Source organism: Sus scrofa, chromosome 15, assembly GCF_054392235.1.
Source record: "Sus scrofa isolate SSC_HxYL_T2T_F1_AM1 chromosome 15, Sscrofa_HxYL_maternal_Yorkshire_Landrace_v2.0, whole genome shotgun sequence".
In the NCBI taxonomy this organism is placed as follows: domain Eukaryota; kingdom Metazoa; phylum Chordata; class Mammalia; order Artiodactyla; family Suidae; genus Sus; species Sus scrofa.
In genome coordinates this window covers 33,304,016-33,322,911 of record NC_139397.1, presented here as the reverse complement: position 1 = coordinate 33,322,911, position 18,896 = coordinate 33,304,016, and the positions used below count along the sequence as shown (strand labels likewise).

The 18,896-nt window shown below is 37.8% G+C and overlaps 1 protein-coding gene across 10 annotated transcripts in view; it reads right to left on the bottom strand.

The window, feature by feature from the left end:
* Positions 1-18,896, bottom strand: part of NCKAP5 (NCK associated protein 5) — a 1,198,715-nt gene that overhangs the window by 210,100 nt on the left and 969,719 nt on the right. For all 10 annotated transcript variants that reach the window (XM_085001422.1, XM_085001423.1, XM_085001426.1 and 7 more), the window contains 2 exons: positions 15,614-15,652; positions 6,049-6,168 (listed from right to left, as the gene is read on the bottom strand). In XM_085001422.1, the coding sequence (XP_084857548.1) occupies positions 6,049-6,168; positions 15,614-15,652 (159 nt within the window). The remainder of the gene's footprint in view (positions 1-6,048; positions 6,169-15,613; positions 15,653-18,896) is intronic.

Sequence of the window (18,896 nt, the reverse complement as noted above, 5' to 3'; positions counted from 1 at the left end):
CTTTTTTGAAAGAAAATATTCAAATGGCTAACAGGTACAAGAAAAGGTGCTCAATATCACTAGTCATCAGCAAAAGATCATATCAAAACCACAGGAGATATCACTTCACACCTATTAGAATGTGTTATTAGAAAGACAAAAGTTAACAAATGCTGGTGATGATCTGGAGGAAAAAGAACTCTTATACACTGTCAGTAGGAAACTGGTGCAGTCACAGTGGAAAACAGTGTGGAGGTGCCTCAAACAATTAAAAACAGAACTACCATATGATTCAGCAATTCCAGTTATGCATAAACCCAAGGGAAATGCAGTAACTTTCTCAAAGAAGAGATATCTACACCATCATGTTTACTCACTGTGGAATTATTTATAATAAGCCAAGATGTGGGAACAACCTAAATCTCCACCGATGGATAAATGGATAAAGTGTGATATATACAGTATATACATATATATATATATACACATACACACATTATATATATATACACACACACATACATATAGTTTTAGAGATAATTTATAAACATATATGCAATAGAATATTATTCAGTCATAAAATATAATGAAATCTTGCCATTTGTGGCAAGATAATGAAATCTTGCCATTTGTGACAACTAAATGAAATAAGTCAGAGAGAAGTAAATACTGTATGATCTCATTATATATTGAATTTTTTTTAAAAAAAAGAACTCAGAGAAAAAGAATACATTGGTAGGGAATGGGGAATTGGAGACCTTTATAAAGGGGATAAAGGGTACAAACTTCCAGTTATAAGACAACTAAGTTGTGGAGATATAATGTACAGCATGGTGACTATAATTAATAATTATATATTATGTATTAGAAGTCATATCACATATTTGAAATCGTTTGTGAGATCTTAAAAGTTCTCATCTCAAGAAAAATAATCAGTACATGGTAACTTCTTAGACTTATTGTGATGATCATTTTGCAATATATATATATATCAAATCATATTGTACACCTTAAACACATATAATGTTATATGTCAGTTATAACTCAATAAAACTGGAAGAGAAAGAATAAAGGCAATTAAATCATTGCATACAAAAAAATAAACAAGCCAAAAGAAACACCCTCCCAACACTCAAAATTAAATTCCATTAAAAAATATACTGAATTAAGTGCTAAGCCATTAAAGTACACACTGAATGTGGAAGAGGACAGTAGCTGTGGGAGGGTAAAATGTAACATTCAGTATAGTAGTTGCCCTTGAGGAGATTACCATTGAAGTGAAACAAAAGTGAACATGAAATCTCAAGTTATGGGGGTTGCACTGTATGACCTCCACAATCAGTACCATGTGACACTAGGATTCTATGACTGCACACAGGACAATGATCTACTTATGTTGTGGCATGGATCACCAATACTATGGGAGCTCCAGCAGAAGGAAGGTTCGGGGAGGACCCCCACAGCCCTGAAAGGCCCCTAAATGCCTGTGGAATTGGGTTGCTCCTTAGGATTCACTGCTTGAGGGCAGGTGAAGAAGTGAGTGTGTGGTATAGTGTCCTGCCAATTAAGGGTCATGGATAGATTTATACTCTGAAAATAAAGACTGAAGGAAGGAAAAAAATACATCAGAAGCACAAGTCAAATTTAAAATCCTCTCATCTCATCTGAAATAATAACATAAAACAAAGCACTAGCAAAAAATAAAGTCAACACTCCAAGAAGTGACAGCACATTTTTACACCTTGGTTCTAAGCTGTCAGATTCTCAACTGTTTGTGAGCATAATCTGTACTCTAATATTCTTTTCTTTCTATCTTGGCCTAAAGATATGAATATAGGACCCTTCGAAATATCAGATAAAAAAGAAAAGAAAAAACCATGCTAGGCAGAAAAATGAGAATAATGTCCTATCAAGATAATGATAACACAGGTGTCCAAAAGAAGACAAGAACAGAAGAGGGAGAGTGGAAAATCTTGGATGCCACAAATCAAGAGGCTTTCAGAAATGTGTAAATATGGTAGGCTCCTTACTGCAATTATACTGCAAGAACCCTCTGATCTGATATGATCACGGGTGGGCCAGTTCATCAAAATGTCTGTCAGAGGACAGAATTTGAAAAATATTTCTCGTGTGCATTCATGTCCCATGCAGAGGGAGCACAGATTAGAAGTTAAAAGAAGGAAGTGGACCCTGACCATCAATTTAAATTCCCACTCTGTCAATTACTGCTGAATGACATGACCTCTTGTTACCCAAGTGTTCCCATCTGTAAAATGGGTGCAGAGGTAGTTCCTGCCTCACAGCACCATGGTGCAGATTAAATTGGTGAACACTCTAAAGGTTGTAGAACAGTATATGATCCATGGTAAGCATTATGTATGTTAAATAACATTTTTGGTAGGGCCCAAACTGTTTCTTTGTCTAGGTATCATTATTAGAGTCCTTCTACATCTTTTTTTTGGGGGGGGGGCATCAAACATGTGCTTTATGTATTATTGTCTATGATTTCTAGGTTTTGTTTTTCTTAACAGTGGAATGAGATTTTAATAACCACTTGAGAAGCAAATTACATGCAGAACACCTCTGCATTTAATACAATCCCTCAACTCCCACAATTTATTTTTTTGCAGTTAGACACCTAAATTTCATTTGATCACAAACATTTTTTTTAGGAATTTTCCTTTAGAGTGCTTTTGAAGCACTCAACTTTGTTTTATAGAGACAATTCCTTTTGTACTACATTTCATCAGTTTATAAAGTAGTTAAAAGTCACATAATTACATGACAAGTACTACTCATATGAACATACCGAGTTACAAATATAACTCATTCGTCGTGGAGATTCCACCTAACTGGGAAGATAAGTAAGTACTCCTAATAGAGAGGTCTCTATTAGTTGCCAATGTTCAGTAAATTGAGAGTATTATTTAATATGATTTTTCAGTGGAAATGGTGAGCATTGGTTAATCTGGCCAGTAAATTCAAATAAGGTTAGTTTATAGACCATAGTTCCATTAAGAATGTTACTTTTGGATTTCATTTGGTTTCTTAATTCATTAGAATTTAGTTTAAATTATTGATTTTAATATAGAGGGCCTTCTTAATTTGATTTGTTACCATGGTCCCAGAGATCCTTTTATGGAAATTGGAATCAACAGAGAAGTTTATTGCCATTCTTAAGATTTTAGTTTTCAGCTTAGGCTTCTTTTCTTTCCTACCATGGACCTTGGTCCCTTTGCAGGTTTCCAAGAATCTGTCAATTATTCCTTAGAACTATGTCTTTTCATTCCTCCTATACCAGAATTTTCTTAATAATATCCATGTAATCCCTTATTATCTATTTTTGAGGGACAAAGAATTAACGATTTCCTATAAATTATTTTCTTTTCTAATATTTATAGCGTATCTACTAATCACAATAGGTTCGACAATCTTCTTTCCACTTTTCTCTTCAGATAGCTACTTAAGATTGTAGAGAATCATTAGGCTGGGTTCAGCTGATAACAACTAGTGTAGTTTTTTTAAGATACACAGAAAACTGCTTAGAAGTCTACTGTACTGAATCTCTAGTACATGCACAGAAGCTATAAGGTCAAGGACACTTGGGACCAGGCACACTGGTGGATTTGCTGTACTCACCAGCCAGTCACACTCTCAGAGAGACTGGGCTGGACCAGCATGGTTGCATAGTTCCAAAGCATCCACATAAGACAGGAAACATTCAGAAGAAGAGGTACAGGTATAAACCTCTCTTACGGGTAATGTAAAATAACACCCAAACTGGCAGAATGAACCTGGGTCATTTATTCATTATTCCATTCAACACATAATTATAGAACTTCCATAGGTGCAAAGCAAGCTCAAACTGTTTTACGTTAGCCAGTGCTCCATGATATGTATTCATGCCACCAGGAAATTAAAAAAAAAAAAAAAAAAAAAAAAATCACAGGTCAAATGGCTAACAGACCACCTGAAAAGCAGCAACTTTTTCTATCTATGATTCAGAGTCCTAAGATATTAGCAGGCAGGCATCATTTTCGATACTATTCTAATTTGAAGAACTATTAACAACCCATCTTTTTGAAAATCCATTTAAATTAGAATGGCTCCTGGAAGCGAGGTCTATTTAGAGAGAAATAATGAGTTGGCTGGAAACACCCAATGAATCACCACTGAGTTCCATTGTTAGCACAAACACCATCCTCTGCCATTTGGATATGTATTTAAAAAATCTGTGATAGCCAATGAAAAAGTTTAAATATTTGTGGCCCTTGTTCTTATTGTGGAAATAAACCATTGTGATTCATAGACAGGGATGGCAGATCCTTAAAAAATTATTCCAGAAAAGCCTCCAGTTAAAACAGGCAAAGCAGAAAAACTCATGAACATGCAACAGCTGTTAAAAGTAATTATAATTTTGGATCTTGATTATGAGAGAACAAACTAAATACAACTTTTTACAGATGCAAGATTCTCTATGACCAGTGTTTATCATGCTGGGATCAGGAAACTGAATAGAGATAGATGATTTTTTTTCTCCACACAATTTTTGAGTCATAAATTATGAATTATGCACTAACAGATAAAGCAGAGAGAAAATTAATTTAAGAGATGAGATCTATTTTACAATTCAGAGAGCTCTTTTCTTTTAATTTGGGAGAGGAAATTATGTTTTGATGTTCAGCTTTACCAAACATCTTTCTTTTTCTGAAATGAACTGCAATTTCTCATTTTTCTTCCCTGAGGAGTCAGGGAAAGATGTTGGTTCTGAAGTTTAGAGGATACATTAGCAACACTGTCTCATCTATCTGGAGAGATGTTATCCTATGGAACTTTCTATGATGATGGAAATGCTACATATAAAGGTGGTCTAACATGGTAGGTGCTGGCCATATGTGGCTTTTCAACACTCGAAAAGTGACTAATTTGACATAGAAAATTAACTTTCACTTAAATTAATTTTTAGTTTCCATAGCACCACATGGCTAGTGGCTACAGTGCTGGACAGGCTAGTCTAGAGGAGACTTCAGTCTTTCCCCTTTCTTTTAGTCAATGTGACCAGGCAGCTGAAGGTCTGTATACTCCCCCTGTGAAACCTCACACATGCCTCGCCAGCTTAGTCTCAGAAGGGCTCTGAGAGTGACTTAGGAGAGCTTGTTTGAGCAAACACTCACATTAATAGGATTTAAAAAAATAGGAAACGGGAGTTTCCCCTGTGGCCCAATGGGATCAGCAGCATCTCTGCAGCACCAGGATGCAGTTTCGATCTTGGCCCGGCACAGTGGGTTAAAGATCCCTTGTTGCCACAGCTGCATCATAGTTCGCAGAGATCTGATCCCTAGCTGGGAACTCCATATGCCCTTGGATAGCTAAAAAGAAGAAAAAAAAAAAAAAAGAACCAGCAAAGATCAGCCTTCTAGACCTTTTGGCCATCCATGTGTCTCCCTGCAGTCAGATAAATTTTCTAGTGCTTTCTCAGGGACAGCTTCAAAATGATTCAAATGGTTTGACTTTCCATGACTTTGTCTGTTATGCAGGGCAAGCAAGGGAAGAGTGGGGTGAGGGCTCTTAGATAAAGAGAACCTCTAATATAATGAGGCGGAGGGAAGAAAGTACTAGGTTGTGAGGATTCAGAAGGCTGCACAGAGAGAGATCTGAAAGCACTACCAACCCCAGCTGTATTTTTGAGAGTTTGAAGTAAAGAAATGCACTTTGGCATGCCATAAAATTCTTCTTTGCTTATCACAGAGTGCAAAAGTATTACTATTGGTCCCCAAAGCAATTATTTACTGACTCCATTCCCCAGTGACACTTCATTGACTAGAGGATATTTCCATTGTCCCCTTTTACTTGTTTATTATGTGTTGATGCATTTCTTTATCAAAATTAGCTTTACAGAGTCAGAGATTTAAGATACGTTCAATTTTAATGACGTCCCTGGAGAGGGACAGAATTGAAGTTCTGATGTAATATGTCTTGCCCATAGAGACAATGGTAACTTTCGAACTTAAGTCACCTCTTGTCAATAGCATTTCGGTAGCCAAGATTGTTTTCTACCTAAACACATACCTGGAGGAGCAGATCAGAAGCTGGTCTGACTCGCTGTTGGAACAGGATGCTGAGTGTTCGATTCTGTTGTTCCAAATCAAACACTCTTGTTTTCAACTTTACACACTCCTCCCTTAGATCCTACAACAAACACATTGGAAAAAAAAGAAAGTCTATAACTGAAAGATACTTTTGCATATTATAGTCATATATTCTCGATATTTCAGACACATTAGTCAAAAATAGTATTTTTCTTCTTCAAAACCTCTAGAAATAAATAGCATACAATATTTTTTCCACGGCACGTTGTTGTCTGATAGAATTATTATATTCAGGGGAGACCAATTTTTAAAAAAGCCCCTTGAAATCAGAAGTGCATTAATCTAGCATGCTATTTTTGGAGATGGTAAATCTCAGCGATATAAAGTCAATTTAAGTTTCCACCTATATATTTTGCCTTTTCACTGTCTTCATAAAAGCAATCACAAAGCACAAACCACAAGGACAATAATGTTTTGGCAGTGAATAGAGAGTTGATGAACTAAGCAACTATCACTTTGGATGGAGCCTTCCCTCGCCGTTTGTGGAAACAAGTTGAAATTCTGAGTGCGGCTGTTAATATAGTCAGTGATGCACTGAAGAGAAGTGAAGCAGCTCTGAAGGGAAGGCTTATAAGGCTGCTTGAAACTTGCCCATTCTCTACACTAGTGGATTTCCATATCTTTTGGGGTGTTCTGGTCTTAGTGCCGGGGAAGAAGTGGGGTAATCATAGCACGGTATCTTCTAGAGCAGCTCTTATGAGTGGTTCAGACACCACAGAGACCTCCTCCCCGCTTTATGAGGGGAGTTGATGTGTGGGACGTTTAAGTTTCTCCGGAATTCCACCAAGAAGCTGCCTTCCAAACTAACTTGTGATAAAGTTCCTTGTTTGGGCATGTCTATACCCTCTTTAATGGGGTTCAAGAAAGACCAGGTAGAATAAAGCCCTAATCAAGGTTCTTCAAAAGCAGACCCTTGACTACATTTCACACTTTCTATTACTCTATTTCCTGATTAAAAAAGACTTCTCCTCTTACCATGCAAAGAATGAGGATCTGCTGTTCTTGAAAGCTCCATGCATTCTAACAGCCTCCCCCATCCCCCACCTCCTTTTCTCTTCTCATCCACTCCCTTCTTCTGGTCCAAGTTTGGCTCTTTGGATAACACCCAATTCAAATTCTGCCCCTTCCCTGACACTCTGATCTGCTCCCTTTTCTGAACTCCAATAAGCCCTCAATGCCTGTTATATGACATTTAGCTAATGTCTATTCACTGCTTTGTGTTGATTTTCTTTCAGGCTCTAGATTTTTTTGGTCAATTAATTACAGGACATGGTCCTCAAAAGGCAAGCACAGAGGATACTCACATAAATACCAGCATAGGCATATTATTCTGACCCTTTTCTTTTTAAAATTTTTAATTGATTTTGGGCATTTCCATCGTGGTGCAGCGGAAACGAATCTAACCTAGGAACCATGAGGTTGCGGGTTTGATCCCTGGCCTTGCTCAGTGGGTTAAGGATCCGGCATTGCCGTGAGCTGTGGTATAGGTTGCAGATGTGGCTCGGATCTGGCGCTGCTATAGCTCTGGTGTAGGCCGGCAGCTGTAGCTCCAATTGGACCCCTAGCATGGGAACCTCCATATGCCACAAGTGCGACCCTAAAAAGACAAGAGACCAAAAAAAAAAAATTAATTGATTTTATTGAAGTAGAGTTGATTTATGATGTTTTGTTAATTTCTGCTGTAGAGCAAAGTGATTCAGTTATACATGAATATACATTCCTGTTCGTATTCTTTTCCATTAAATTGTCACAGGATATTGAATATAGTTCCCTGTGCTATACAGTAAGGCTTTTCTGTTTACCCACCCTATATATAATAGTTTGCATCTGCTAAGCCCAAACCCCCAATTCCTCCACCTTCCACCTCCTTGGCAACCACAAGTCTGTTCTCTATGTCTGTGAGTCTCTTTCTGTCTCTAGATAAGTTCATTTGGTTCTGACCCTTTTCTTTCATTACCTAGCACAGCACGACACAGAGGAGTAGGAACTTAATAAAACTGTGTGGTTATTTTGTGAAAGGGGATGAGGAGGATGAACTCTATTACCCAGTAATGGTGTGATAACAAGAGTTTTAAGTTTCTCAACAAGCTGCATGTCTGTCCATCTAAGTATTCTGATGTAGGCAGCTATAGGCCTGCCTTAAGAATCTGCAAGCGAGAAAGAGTGCCAGTCCACAGCTTTGCTCCCTGGGGCTTAAGCAGACGTTATGGAGGGGAGTGGGCCTGTTCCATCCATAACCCTGTGGCAACCTAAGTACGCAGCTGGAGAGATCTAGCTTCTGAGGCTTTACATGAACATGCATTGTCATTGCCAGGCTTATTCATTCCATTTACAGGAGGCAAAGAAACAGGCCAAAATGCAGCCCATTTCACAACTTACACTCGCCTCACATTTTTCGTTAAATGGAAAGCTTATGCATAGGATCTTTCAACTGGCTGCTGCCTACACATGCAGAGCAGGGCAAAGAAATGTCCTGCTCAGAAAGAAGCACCCACTGCAAGCTCTAGGAAGACAGTAGCCCGTACAGGCGGGGCAGGGGTGTGTGCTCCTATGAGCCGCAGGCCACTCGGCACAGGCCATTTTGGGGGACTAGGCTCTGCTCAAATTAAAAGGCTAAATTTCTTTTCTTTATTTAGAATTCAACCTCTGTGTCTCACTTTTGCTAATTTGTGTTCCTAGCATGTATATAAGGTTCCTTGCTCCCAAACACTAATTGTTTTCACTACTGCTAATTAAGCAATTAATAAAACTTGACTGTGAGGTAAATAAATATTAATAGTACCTACTGGGTAGGAAAACACAACATTCTAATTTGCGGGGGGAGGTATGGAAACAAGCCTAGGAGTGTGTGTGGGTTTGGAAAAAGAAAGGAAACTTGTCAGGAATACCGGCAACAGCTTTTAGCAGCAAAACTAAGAATAACTTGAACATATCTCTTTAGGGGGATTAAAAAAGTAGGAGTGAAGGAAGGGAGTGGAAGGGACTGGGAGTTTGGGGTTAGTAGATGCAAATTATTACATTTAGAATGGATAAGCAATAAGGTCCTGACTGTATAGCACAGGGAACTAATATCTTTCATGATGGAAGGTAATATAAGAAAGCGAATGTATATATATATATGTATGTCATTTTAATGTACGTTAGAAACTGGCACAATGTTGAAAATCCACTACGCTTTAATTAAAAAAATAATGAAAGAAAAAAATCAATATATTTTATAGTGAATTTTCGTGCCCAAATTTCCATGGCCATTACTGTTACTTAAGGCATTAAAAGTTCATTAGCAGAAACCCAATTTATCGACTCTGATAACCGTTCATCACTCTTGGCTCATCTAGATCAGCACATAGCAGAAGAGGGAGACATAAGACTTTAGGGCTATGATACTGGTCTTATAATCATCAACCAACAGAATTGAGCTGGACAGAATACTTGTAGGTATAAAATAACCATCTTTGTAGTTTTAACATTCTTGTTTCCTTCACTCAAGCTGTGGATGGTAAGTGATACTGGACAGCCATCATCCCAAGAAAGTGTAATCAAAACCATGTGTGTAGAGTTCCTGTTAAGGACCCGACATAGTGTCTGTGAGGATGCAGGTTCGATCCCTGGCCTTGCTCAATGGGTTAAGGATCTGGTATTGCCTCAAGCTGCTACAGAGGTTGCAAATGTGACTTGGATCCAGCGTTGCTCTGGCTGTGGCAGCTGCAGTTCCAATTCGACCCCTAGCCTTGGAACTTCTATATGCCACAGGTACAGTCGTAAAAAGAAAAAATATCACATATGTGTGCCTATGTGCATACACATAAACACAAACAGACTGGAGAGATGGAAAGAGGGAGAGGAAAACAATTTCTCTGATGACGATGGCGAGACCTGGCTGGAGAGTGGCAGCTGGTCTCATCTTTGCTTATTCTGGGCTCACGATGAGAACTCACTGACCAAAAAGAGCATCTGACGTTTTAAGGCTGAGTGCGAGAGCCGTTACTCTAACCCTGTCAGTTACAGAGGGGGAAACCAGACTGTGCCTCCCAGGTAAGGCCTTAGAAACTAAAGAAATCTCAGTTGCATCATTTGAAATTATTTTCTCCCATTCTGTGAGTCATCTTTTTGTTTTCTTTTTGGTTTCCTTTGCTGTGCAAAAGCTTGTCAGTTTGATTAGGTCCCATTGGTTTATTTTTGCTTTTATTTCTGTTGCTTTGGGAACTGACCTGAGAAAACATCTGCAAGGTTGATGTCAGAGAATGTTTTGCCTATATTCTCTTCCATTGCCTTTGGAATGGATTAGCAATGAGATCCTGTGTGTGGCATTGGGAACTATGTCTAGTCACTTATGATGGAGCATGATAATGTGAGAAAAAAGAATGTACACATGTATGTGTAACTGGGTCACTATGCTGTACAGTAGAAAAAAAATAATGTATTGGGGAAATAAAAAAAAAATCTCAGGTTTAGATGCCATTGTCTGAAATTAAAGCTTACTGGAACACCACATCCACCAGCCTCTCCTTGTCCTAACCCTTCTTAGTGTCAATGATACATCTCTATCCTATCTAAGAATGCTAACAATTCTGTAAAAAGAAGAGCCGATTCTGGGAAAGGCTGGTTACATCTCACACTGATCAAGGACCTCAACATCAAATACTTAAAAAGGCAAGACAGGTAACATAATTGTATTACTGAATCAGGCCAGAACTAATCAATAGGAAGTGGTGAGCCCTGTGGCCAGTTGAATTCTGGAAGCCTTCATCTAAAAGGCATTTTTAATCTGAGTGATAGCTAATGTAATTACAGTGAATAGAATTGAGCTTATTCCCAAAGCTAGTTGACAATCTCAGGATTAAATATTTGCTAAGGTCCCTGGCAGTTGGGATATTCTAGGGTCCAAAATAAAATTGATTCTGAGAAAGCTTGCCTCCAAATTTACAGTCAGCTTTGACTCCACATATGTCAGATCCTGGGTGTCCTTGCTAGTGAGGACTGGCAATGCTTCCAGAAGTTTTAAGAAATCCGCTGGCTACCTAGCTGCCCTTTTATTTCCTGCAATCACACATAACTAATGATTGGATTTCAACCTATCTGCTGATTTTCACAGCATCTCCTCTGCTTGCTAAACTACCCTGGCAAAAGAAAATAAGTAATTGAATGAGATTGTAGAGGCCAATGGTGCAAAGGATAAGAGCGTGGGGTCTGAGTGCAATGATCCTCTATTAACATATGGGCTTTGCCACTTCTGGCAATTGGAACTATGGGCAAATTATTTTGTAGTCCTCTCTCACAAGACTGCAGTGAAAACAAAATGACTTAAAGTCCTGGACACAGGGACTGACTCCTTGTAAGCACACAGTAACTATAAACAGACCCTCTTCAGGGAAACAAGATCCTACACACACCATTGCTAGACAAGTAGACACAGATGGCCTGACTGCCCCTCCTAAAGGAAAATGGGTAGGAGTCGGGAGTTAAAAGAAATAAAAGAGGGTCAAGATTCAAAATTGTGTTTGGCTTTTACCCAGATGGCTGTATTGCTTGATTCCACCACACACGAGCCTTATTTCATGCTTCTGAAGAACAAACACCACCATACAATGAGGTCCTGCTGTATAGCACAGAGAACTATATCCAATCACTTGTGATAGAACATGAGAGAACATAAGGAAAAGAATGTATGTAAATGTATGCCTGGGCCACTTCTCTGTAGAGCATAAATTAATAGAACATTGTGAATCAACTACACTTTAATTAAAAAAATTGAAAAACCATATATATTTGATTTTTCTAAAGAAGATGCAGATAAGATTGAGGTTGTTGATATACTGGAAAACAACTGCAGAGAAAATGCTTTTCTTCCAAATTTGGCATTAGTGGCAAAAAAATAAATAAAGAAGAACCTGGGAGAGTTATATATTTCAGTGAGTGTAATTGTCTAAATGAAGATAAAATACATTTCAGACAAAAATATGAATTTAGCTCAGGTTATTGATTTCATTTGCACTTGTAGACTTGGACCTATGATTTGGAGGCATAAATGGAAGTGAACTGGGTTTAATATTGTCACTTTAATGTTATTGATCTAAAGGAGGGACAGTCAGCTCTCTTAAGAGAACCTGCAGGTTTCTGAGATGAATTGAATTGCTTGAGTAGGACGTTATATATACATTGAACAGAAACTGCCAAATTTATGGAAATAATTTTTTTATATCAGTATTTGGAAAGGAAGTATACTCTGCGACTTCAAAATGCTTATCGGGTCCAATCCATGCTATGTCAGAAAAACACCTTTTTGGTTGCCCTGGGAGGAGCTGAAGCCCTGGCAGATTTGCCTTTGTGTCATAACAAATGAGATTTTCTAAAACCAGAACTTCACCTCAAGGATTTTGTGTGTGTGGCTAGGATAAATCACTCAAAATTTGTTTTACTCCTTGCCAGCTACATCCCTCTTTAGAATTATTGTCTCATCTGCATTTGGAGTACACTGTATTTTTCTCTATTGTGCTCTTAATTAGAAAGAAATTTTAGTCTTTTTGTAGCCATTTTACAGTCCTTATAAAAACTGGGAGGCACACGCTTCTGCAGAACATGATTGTTTAGGAATCTCAGAAAGCCCCGGCATCTTTTCTGGCCCCACAGTGTCCCCAAGGTATGCTATCTCACAGTAGCACATCTTTCTGTGTCTTACTGCTTAACTGCACCAAGGTAGATTTATCTGTTTACTAGTTATTACTTGAATTTGTGTAGCTATTTTTTGTGGCTGACCTGAAAGTTTCCATTTTCCTTTCTATTGTACTGGAAAGCTTTCTTGTCTCTTTCGTGAGGCACCATTAAAAAAGACAGGCATGAGAAGTCTCTCAACAGTTACACATGGAATGTAACAGCACTCTCTTCATTCCTTAGGTTTGGAATTAAATGAGTGTTGGGTTTCCAACAGGAAGAGAGTGATTGAGAAGTTAAAGCTTTTAAAAAAGAAAAGGCATTTGGATACGTTGTGACAGAAATCTTGAGTTGCCCTTGAACATCTGTTTCTCTTCTTCTACAATAAGGTGACAATCAATTTTTCAGCTGGGGACATACCCAAAATAAAGACTCTAGTGTCAGCCTCCTTGGGTGCGGCTGTGTAATTAAGGTCTGTTCAGGGAGCTATAAGTAGGGAAGTGTGAAAGCTTTTGGACATTTCTCTCAAAAGATAGCTGTTATCTTTTACCCTTTTCATTTCCTTTGGCTTTCATTTCTTCCTGATGGTTGAAATGCAGATGTGATGATTGGAGCTACAGCAACCATTTTGGACTATGAGGTAACCTTAGAAATGGAGACCACATGCCACAGAATACTAAGAAGCCAGGATGCCAGGGAACCTATGAACCTTTTGAAGCAAAGTCATCAAATCAGCCCTGTACTTCTTACCTATAGATGATTTAGATCTGAGAAATAAATTACATTTTAGCTGATTTAAGCCATCACTATTTTGGTTCTCTGTTATTCACAATGGGACCTGACTCTAACCTAATAAGTGTTACCAAAACTCTCTATCTGAACCAGTTAAAATCATTTGCAGCAGGAAGCATATTTTGACAGAAGCACTTGCAAAAATATTATCATAATGTCTCTAGAATATAAATTTAAAATAATATTTAAGTATCTTTATGAGAAGCACTCAGCCCCTAATAAAGTGGTTTTGCAATGCAAAAAATCAAAATACCATGAATGATTTTGCTTTCACTGGCCACACTCTCCCAAACATGCCACACGATTTAAGTTTTCTTTCTTTCTTTTTTTTGTCTTTTTGCCATTTCTTGGGCCGCTCCCGTGGCATATGGAGATTCCCAGGCTAGGGGTCGAATCGGAGCTATAGCCACTGGCCTACGCCAGAGCCACAGCAACGTGGGATCCAAGCCGTGTCTGCAACCTACACCAAAGCTCACGGCCACGCCAGATCGTTAATCCACTGAACAAGGCCAGGGATCGAACCTGCAACCTCATGGTTCTTAGTCGAATTTGTTAAGCACTGTGCCATGATGGGAACTCCTCTATCTCATGAAGATGTAACTTAGAATAAGCAAAATCTAAAGGAACTAGATGTGGTATATATACATAATGGAATACTACTCAGCCATAAAAAGAGCAAAATAATGTCATTTGCAACAACATGGATGGAACTAGAGACTCTCATACTAAGTGAAATAAGTCAGAAAGAGAGAGACAAATACCATATGATATCACTGTAATCTGGAATCTAATATATGGCACAAATGAACTTTTCCCCAGAAAAGAAAATAATGGATTTGGAGAACAGACTTGAGGGTGCCAAGGTGGATTGGGAACTTGGGGTTAATAGATGCAAACTATTGCCTTTGGAATATATAAGCAATGGGATCCTGCTGTATAGCACTGGGAGCTATATCGAGTCACTTATGATAGAGCATGATAACATGAGAAAAAAGAATGTATATATGTATGTGTGACTGGGTCACCTTGCTGTACAGCAGAAAATTGACAGAACACTGTAAACTAGCTATAATGTAAAAAAAATAAAAATCATTAAAATAAAAAAAGGAACTATAATTTAGCCTCCCACACATCATGGAAAGAGATGTGAAAAGTTCAATAAAATTCGCCATACCAGCCAAATTTGGGCAATGACCTGCATTTACCCACTCTGCCTCAATAACATGATCTGAAGGTAGAATAAGATAACAAAGGAAAAGGTAAAGAAAATTCATGCTCAGAAATTCTCATTTGTTTTTTTCCCCCTAACTTTATTGAGGAGTAATTTACAAATATAACTGTACATATGTAAAATGTGATAATTTGATATACATTACCTAGTAGAATGGTTACCAAGATCAAAATAATTAGCATGTCCATCACCTCATATTGTTAACTTCGTTATTGTTCTTGTAAGATCTACTCTCAGCAACTTTCAAGTATACAATATCACCATTTGTTTTACATTAACTGCAAACCTGTTCCTATGGGAACTACCTTACATGCTTCCTTTCCCAGGAATGACCACAGCAATTCTAGGAGGTGGCATCTGTTATCCCTATTTTACAGAAAAGGAATTAAGGCTCAGAGAACTTAAATAATGTTCCTAACCTCAAACAATTTCTTTGCTGAATTTTAGGCTTCTGTTAATGCTGTCCATCAGAGGCTATTCATTTTATAGAAGGCAGAGGAATCCATTAACTTATTTAGTGTTTGCATTTACTAAATAAAAATGACAGGTTTGCTACTCATCTGGGTGGGCTCATGGAAATCTTTCATCTTCAAAAGCCTTTCTATTACTTTCCCAAGAGTTTAAATTTTATGATTCCATTGGTCATTGATGTTACTTCATATGCCGTTTAAACACACACAGAATTTTTACGTAAGTGAATAAATAGAAAAGTATTGCAGCTATCAATCATGGTTTCCTTTCATTTGACAACGTGAATTGCAATCTATTCACCTAAGTACTTTGAAAATAATAAAGCCAGAAAGTGACCTACCTTTTGAGTGAGCAGAGCTTGCACAACTTGGTTGGCTACCTTAAAAAAAAAATAAAGAAAAGAGTTGCTGTTTATAATAACGAGACCTTATATGTGTGGACTCTAATTTACCAATAAGTTCCCCACAGCCATAGCTAATTAGCTCATTTGCCTCTTTCTTCTATTTGTAGAAGACCTGATTCTTTCCATAATAAGCTTATCCTTCTAGGTAATATTTTGCTTTTTCTGAGGGTGACCTTGTAGCTAATTAAGATGGTTAGGCTGGAAAGATCATTCATACCTTGACTCTCACATTTCCATATTTGGAAAAATAACATCCTTTCATATGTAAAGTACTTTAAGAAGGCTAAAAAAATGACATAGTGCAAAACATGATCCTAATTATCTGTACACTTTGGTTTCTATGTTTTGCTGATTTACAATGTCCTTTGCCTCTCCTTCCTCTTCTTTTGCTATATGACTATTTTACTGTTTAAAATTACTAGCAACAGAGATAAACTGAATGGTGGAGAATAGAGACAACTCATTCTTTCCTATATGCTCTACTTTCCTACTCCACATCTTTGTTTAAGCCATCCTCTTGCCATTGCTATCTATAACAGAGTCTGGTAGTAGTTCACTCCATCTTCCATTTCCCCCTTCCTAAGTCACAAACCCTAATTTTTTTGGCCAGACACACCCAACTTCATTTCCCAGCCTCCCTTGTCACTGTGTGACAAACTTCTGGCCAATAAGTTATAAGCAGTCTACTTTCTTGGACTTAAAGAAAGTCTCTTATAAGAAGGGGACTTCTTCTTTCTTTCCTTATCTGGGATATGAAAGTGATGGCGGGAGCTTCAGCAGCCACCTTGACAATGAAAGTTGCAGTAAGTATTTTGGGGCAGAAAAATAGGATGAGCCTGGTCCTGATGATGCATGGAGCTGTACTATCTCTGAATGTCCATATGAGAGAGGAATAAAATAGCTACCATTATGCTGCATTTTTTCCAATACACAATCAAATACAACTGTCACTGATGTAGTGATAGAACCACAGTTTTCTTCAGTTATCAGATAGTTTGGGAGAGTTGGAAAAGCTGGGCTCTATCAGCCCAGGGTGGTGAACTTGATTAGTACTAGCTAATGTTGGTTATTCTATTTCCTGTCAGTGATGGACTTAGGAGTGGGCATTTGACATAATTCCAGTTAAGAGCCATGTGAAAAACCAACAACACATCCCTGATATTTCAAGGATCTGGCATTTTCTCCAGATAACCATTTATCATATCTACATGTATTTGTACTAAGATTTCTTTTTCATCTCCAGATTTCAAAAACACTTCACAAAAAGTCACTTACTAAACTTCACCACAACCTTGAAGCTCTGTACCCATAGGGCTACCACTGATATAATTACAGTAAATGGGTGAATTAGGTGCTATTTTTAGTCAATTCATATGTAAACTCTAAACACTTAGTGTGATAGCTGAAGCTGAATTAAAGACCAAGTCAGGATATTTAAAAATCCTAAATATTAGGTATTTTTGTTCCTTCATTGCTTCCTTCATTTATTCAATACATATTTGCAGAATATCTGTGATTGTGATGTGTTCCTTAGTTTCAAAGAGAACATAAATGGTAGGAGGCTGGAAAGAACAATTATAAGTGTGATAAGCATGTAATCATTTTGGTAATGTTCACATTCAATCAAAGGCTGAAGATCACACTTTTATCTTCTTTTTCTCTTGTTAACAAACTTATTTCTGGTGATGCTAAACTATAGGGGCTCATTTCTCTGTCTACTATAGTGGAACAGATTATGGTAAGAATGTTTTCATGGAGCTTAATTGTTTCTTGACTAAATATTGACAAAATAGCACATCCTTAATGACAGTTGGCTACCAATAAGCCTCCTTGAAAATTAAAATACAGGCTGTCATCAACTTGTGGTTTGCAGACCTTCACACAACAAGCAGTAAATGACTAGAATCAGATTACCTATAATTGATTAGCTGAACTGTACACATGAGAGAATTCTTTTTCTCCTATGAGAATCCTTTTCAAATTTACTTTGTTGACATTGAATAAAACAGAAAGGCCTTTCACTGAAAGAAACTACAGTTTTGAAGAAAACATATTCTTAGGTATTGTTTTAGTCTAGCTCAAGTTAAAGAAGCTTATTTAAGAACTATCATAGATCAAAATAAACCACACTTTCCATAACTGTTGCCTTTTCTTTTACCTTTATCACTTTATTTATACATGACTACAATGTTGACAAATGTTACTCAGTCCACACAAATTGGCCAATGGCGTAATCTCAAAAATCTTTCAATTTTTAAATGTTCATTCCAATTCATAACTGAGAACTTAAATCAAAGTATACATCATCTATTTTATTCTTGCAAATTGAAAAAAAAAAAAAACCAGACGAATTGAACTATTCATGCTGCTGGAATCAGGAACAATGTACCGAAGTTAATTTATACCATAAATAATTTAATTCTTTTGGATCGCAAACTTTGGATTTGATTTACCTTCTCATAAAACTGCCTAATATCAATGTTTTCTTTTCTTCCTCCAAACCGGTCCCTCACTTAAACCAGTCTGTGGAACACTGGTCACATAAAATAGCTTTCTACATGATTTAACAGGAGTCATAAACAAATATCTTATCTGTAAGAGCCTGCAGGAATAAGTACGTTATATCTTTGCAATCCAAGTATGTTTGCCCTATAGGCTTACAGACTCTATCTCTGATACTGTTCCTTTTGGCATGTACTTTGGACGATTGCTTGCTCTACCTGAAAATTGAACAAAGATCCACGGATGCATTATTTCTTTACCTACTGACATGGGGTTATATTACCCAGAAGGGCTCACAGGTTCTTTGCAGAAGAGCAGGCAGGTGATAGATATGTTTTCCTCGGTAGTGCCTATAGTTTCTTGGGTTTTGTTACTACTTTGTAATGGCTAAGCTTCCTTGATGCATCAACAGAACGGGGGTTTGGAGCTTGTGCTTGCAACCTCTAATAGGTTCACAAGAAGATCCCTGGAAGGCGCCCCTGCCCTCATCACAGACTCATGCCCTTAGCAATTGGGTAGCAGATAATCACAAACAGGCAGTTCCAGCTAATGAGAACAAATACTGTCTAGTACCAGCTGACGACTTTCCTCTCCAAACAAAGAGAAAAAGAGTAGCTGGGCTTGGTAGGGGGATCTCAGACAGTGAGCAAAGTTGACAGTCCTTAAGGCCCTGCCTCGTTTGACAACCTCTTTGAGGCCTTCTGTGGAAACCTCCCCT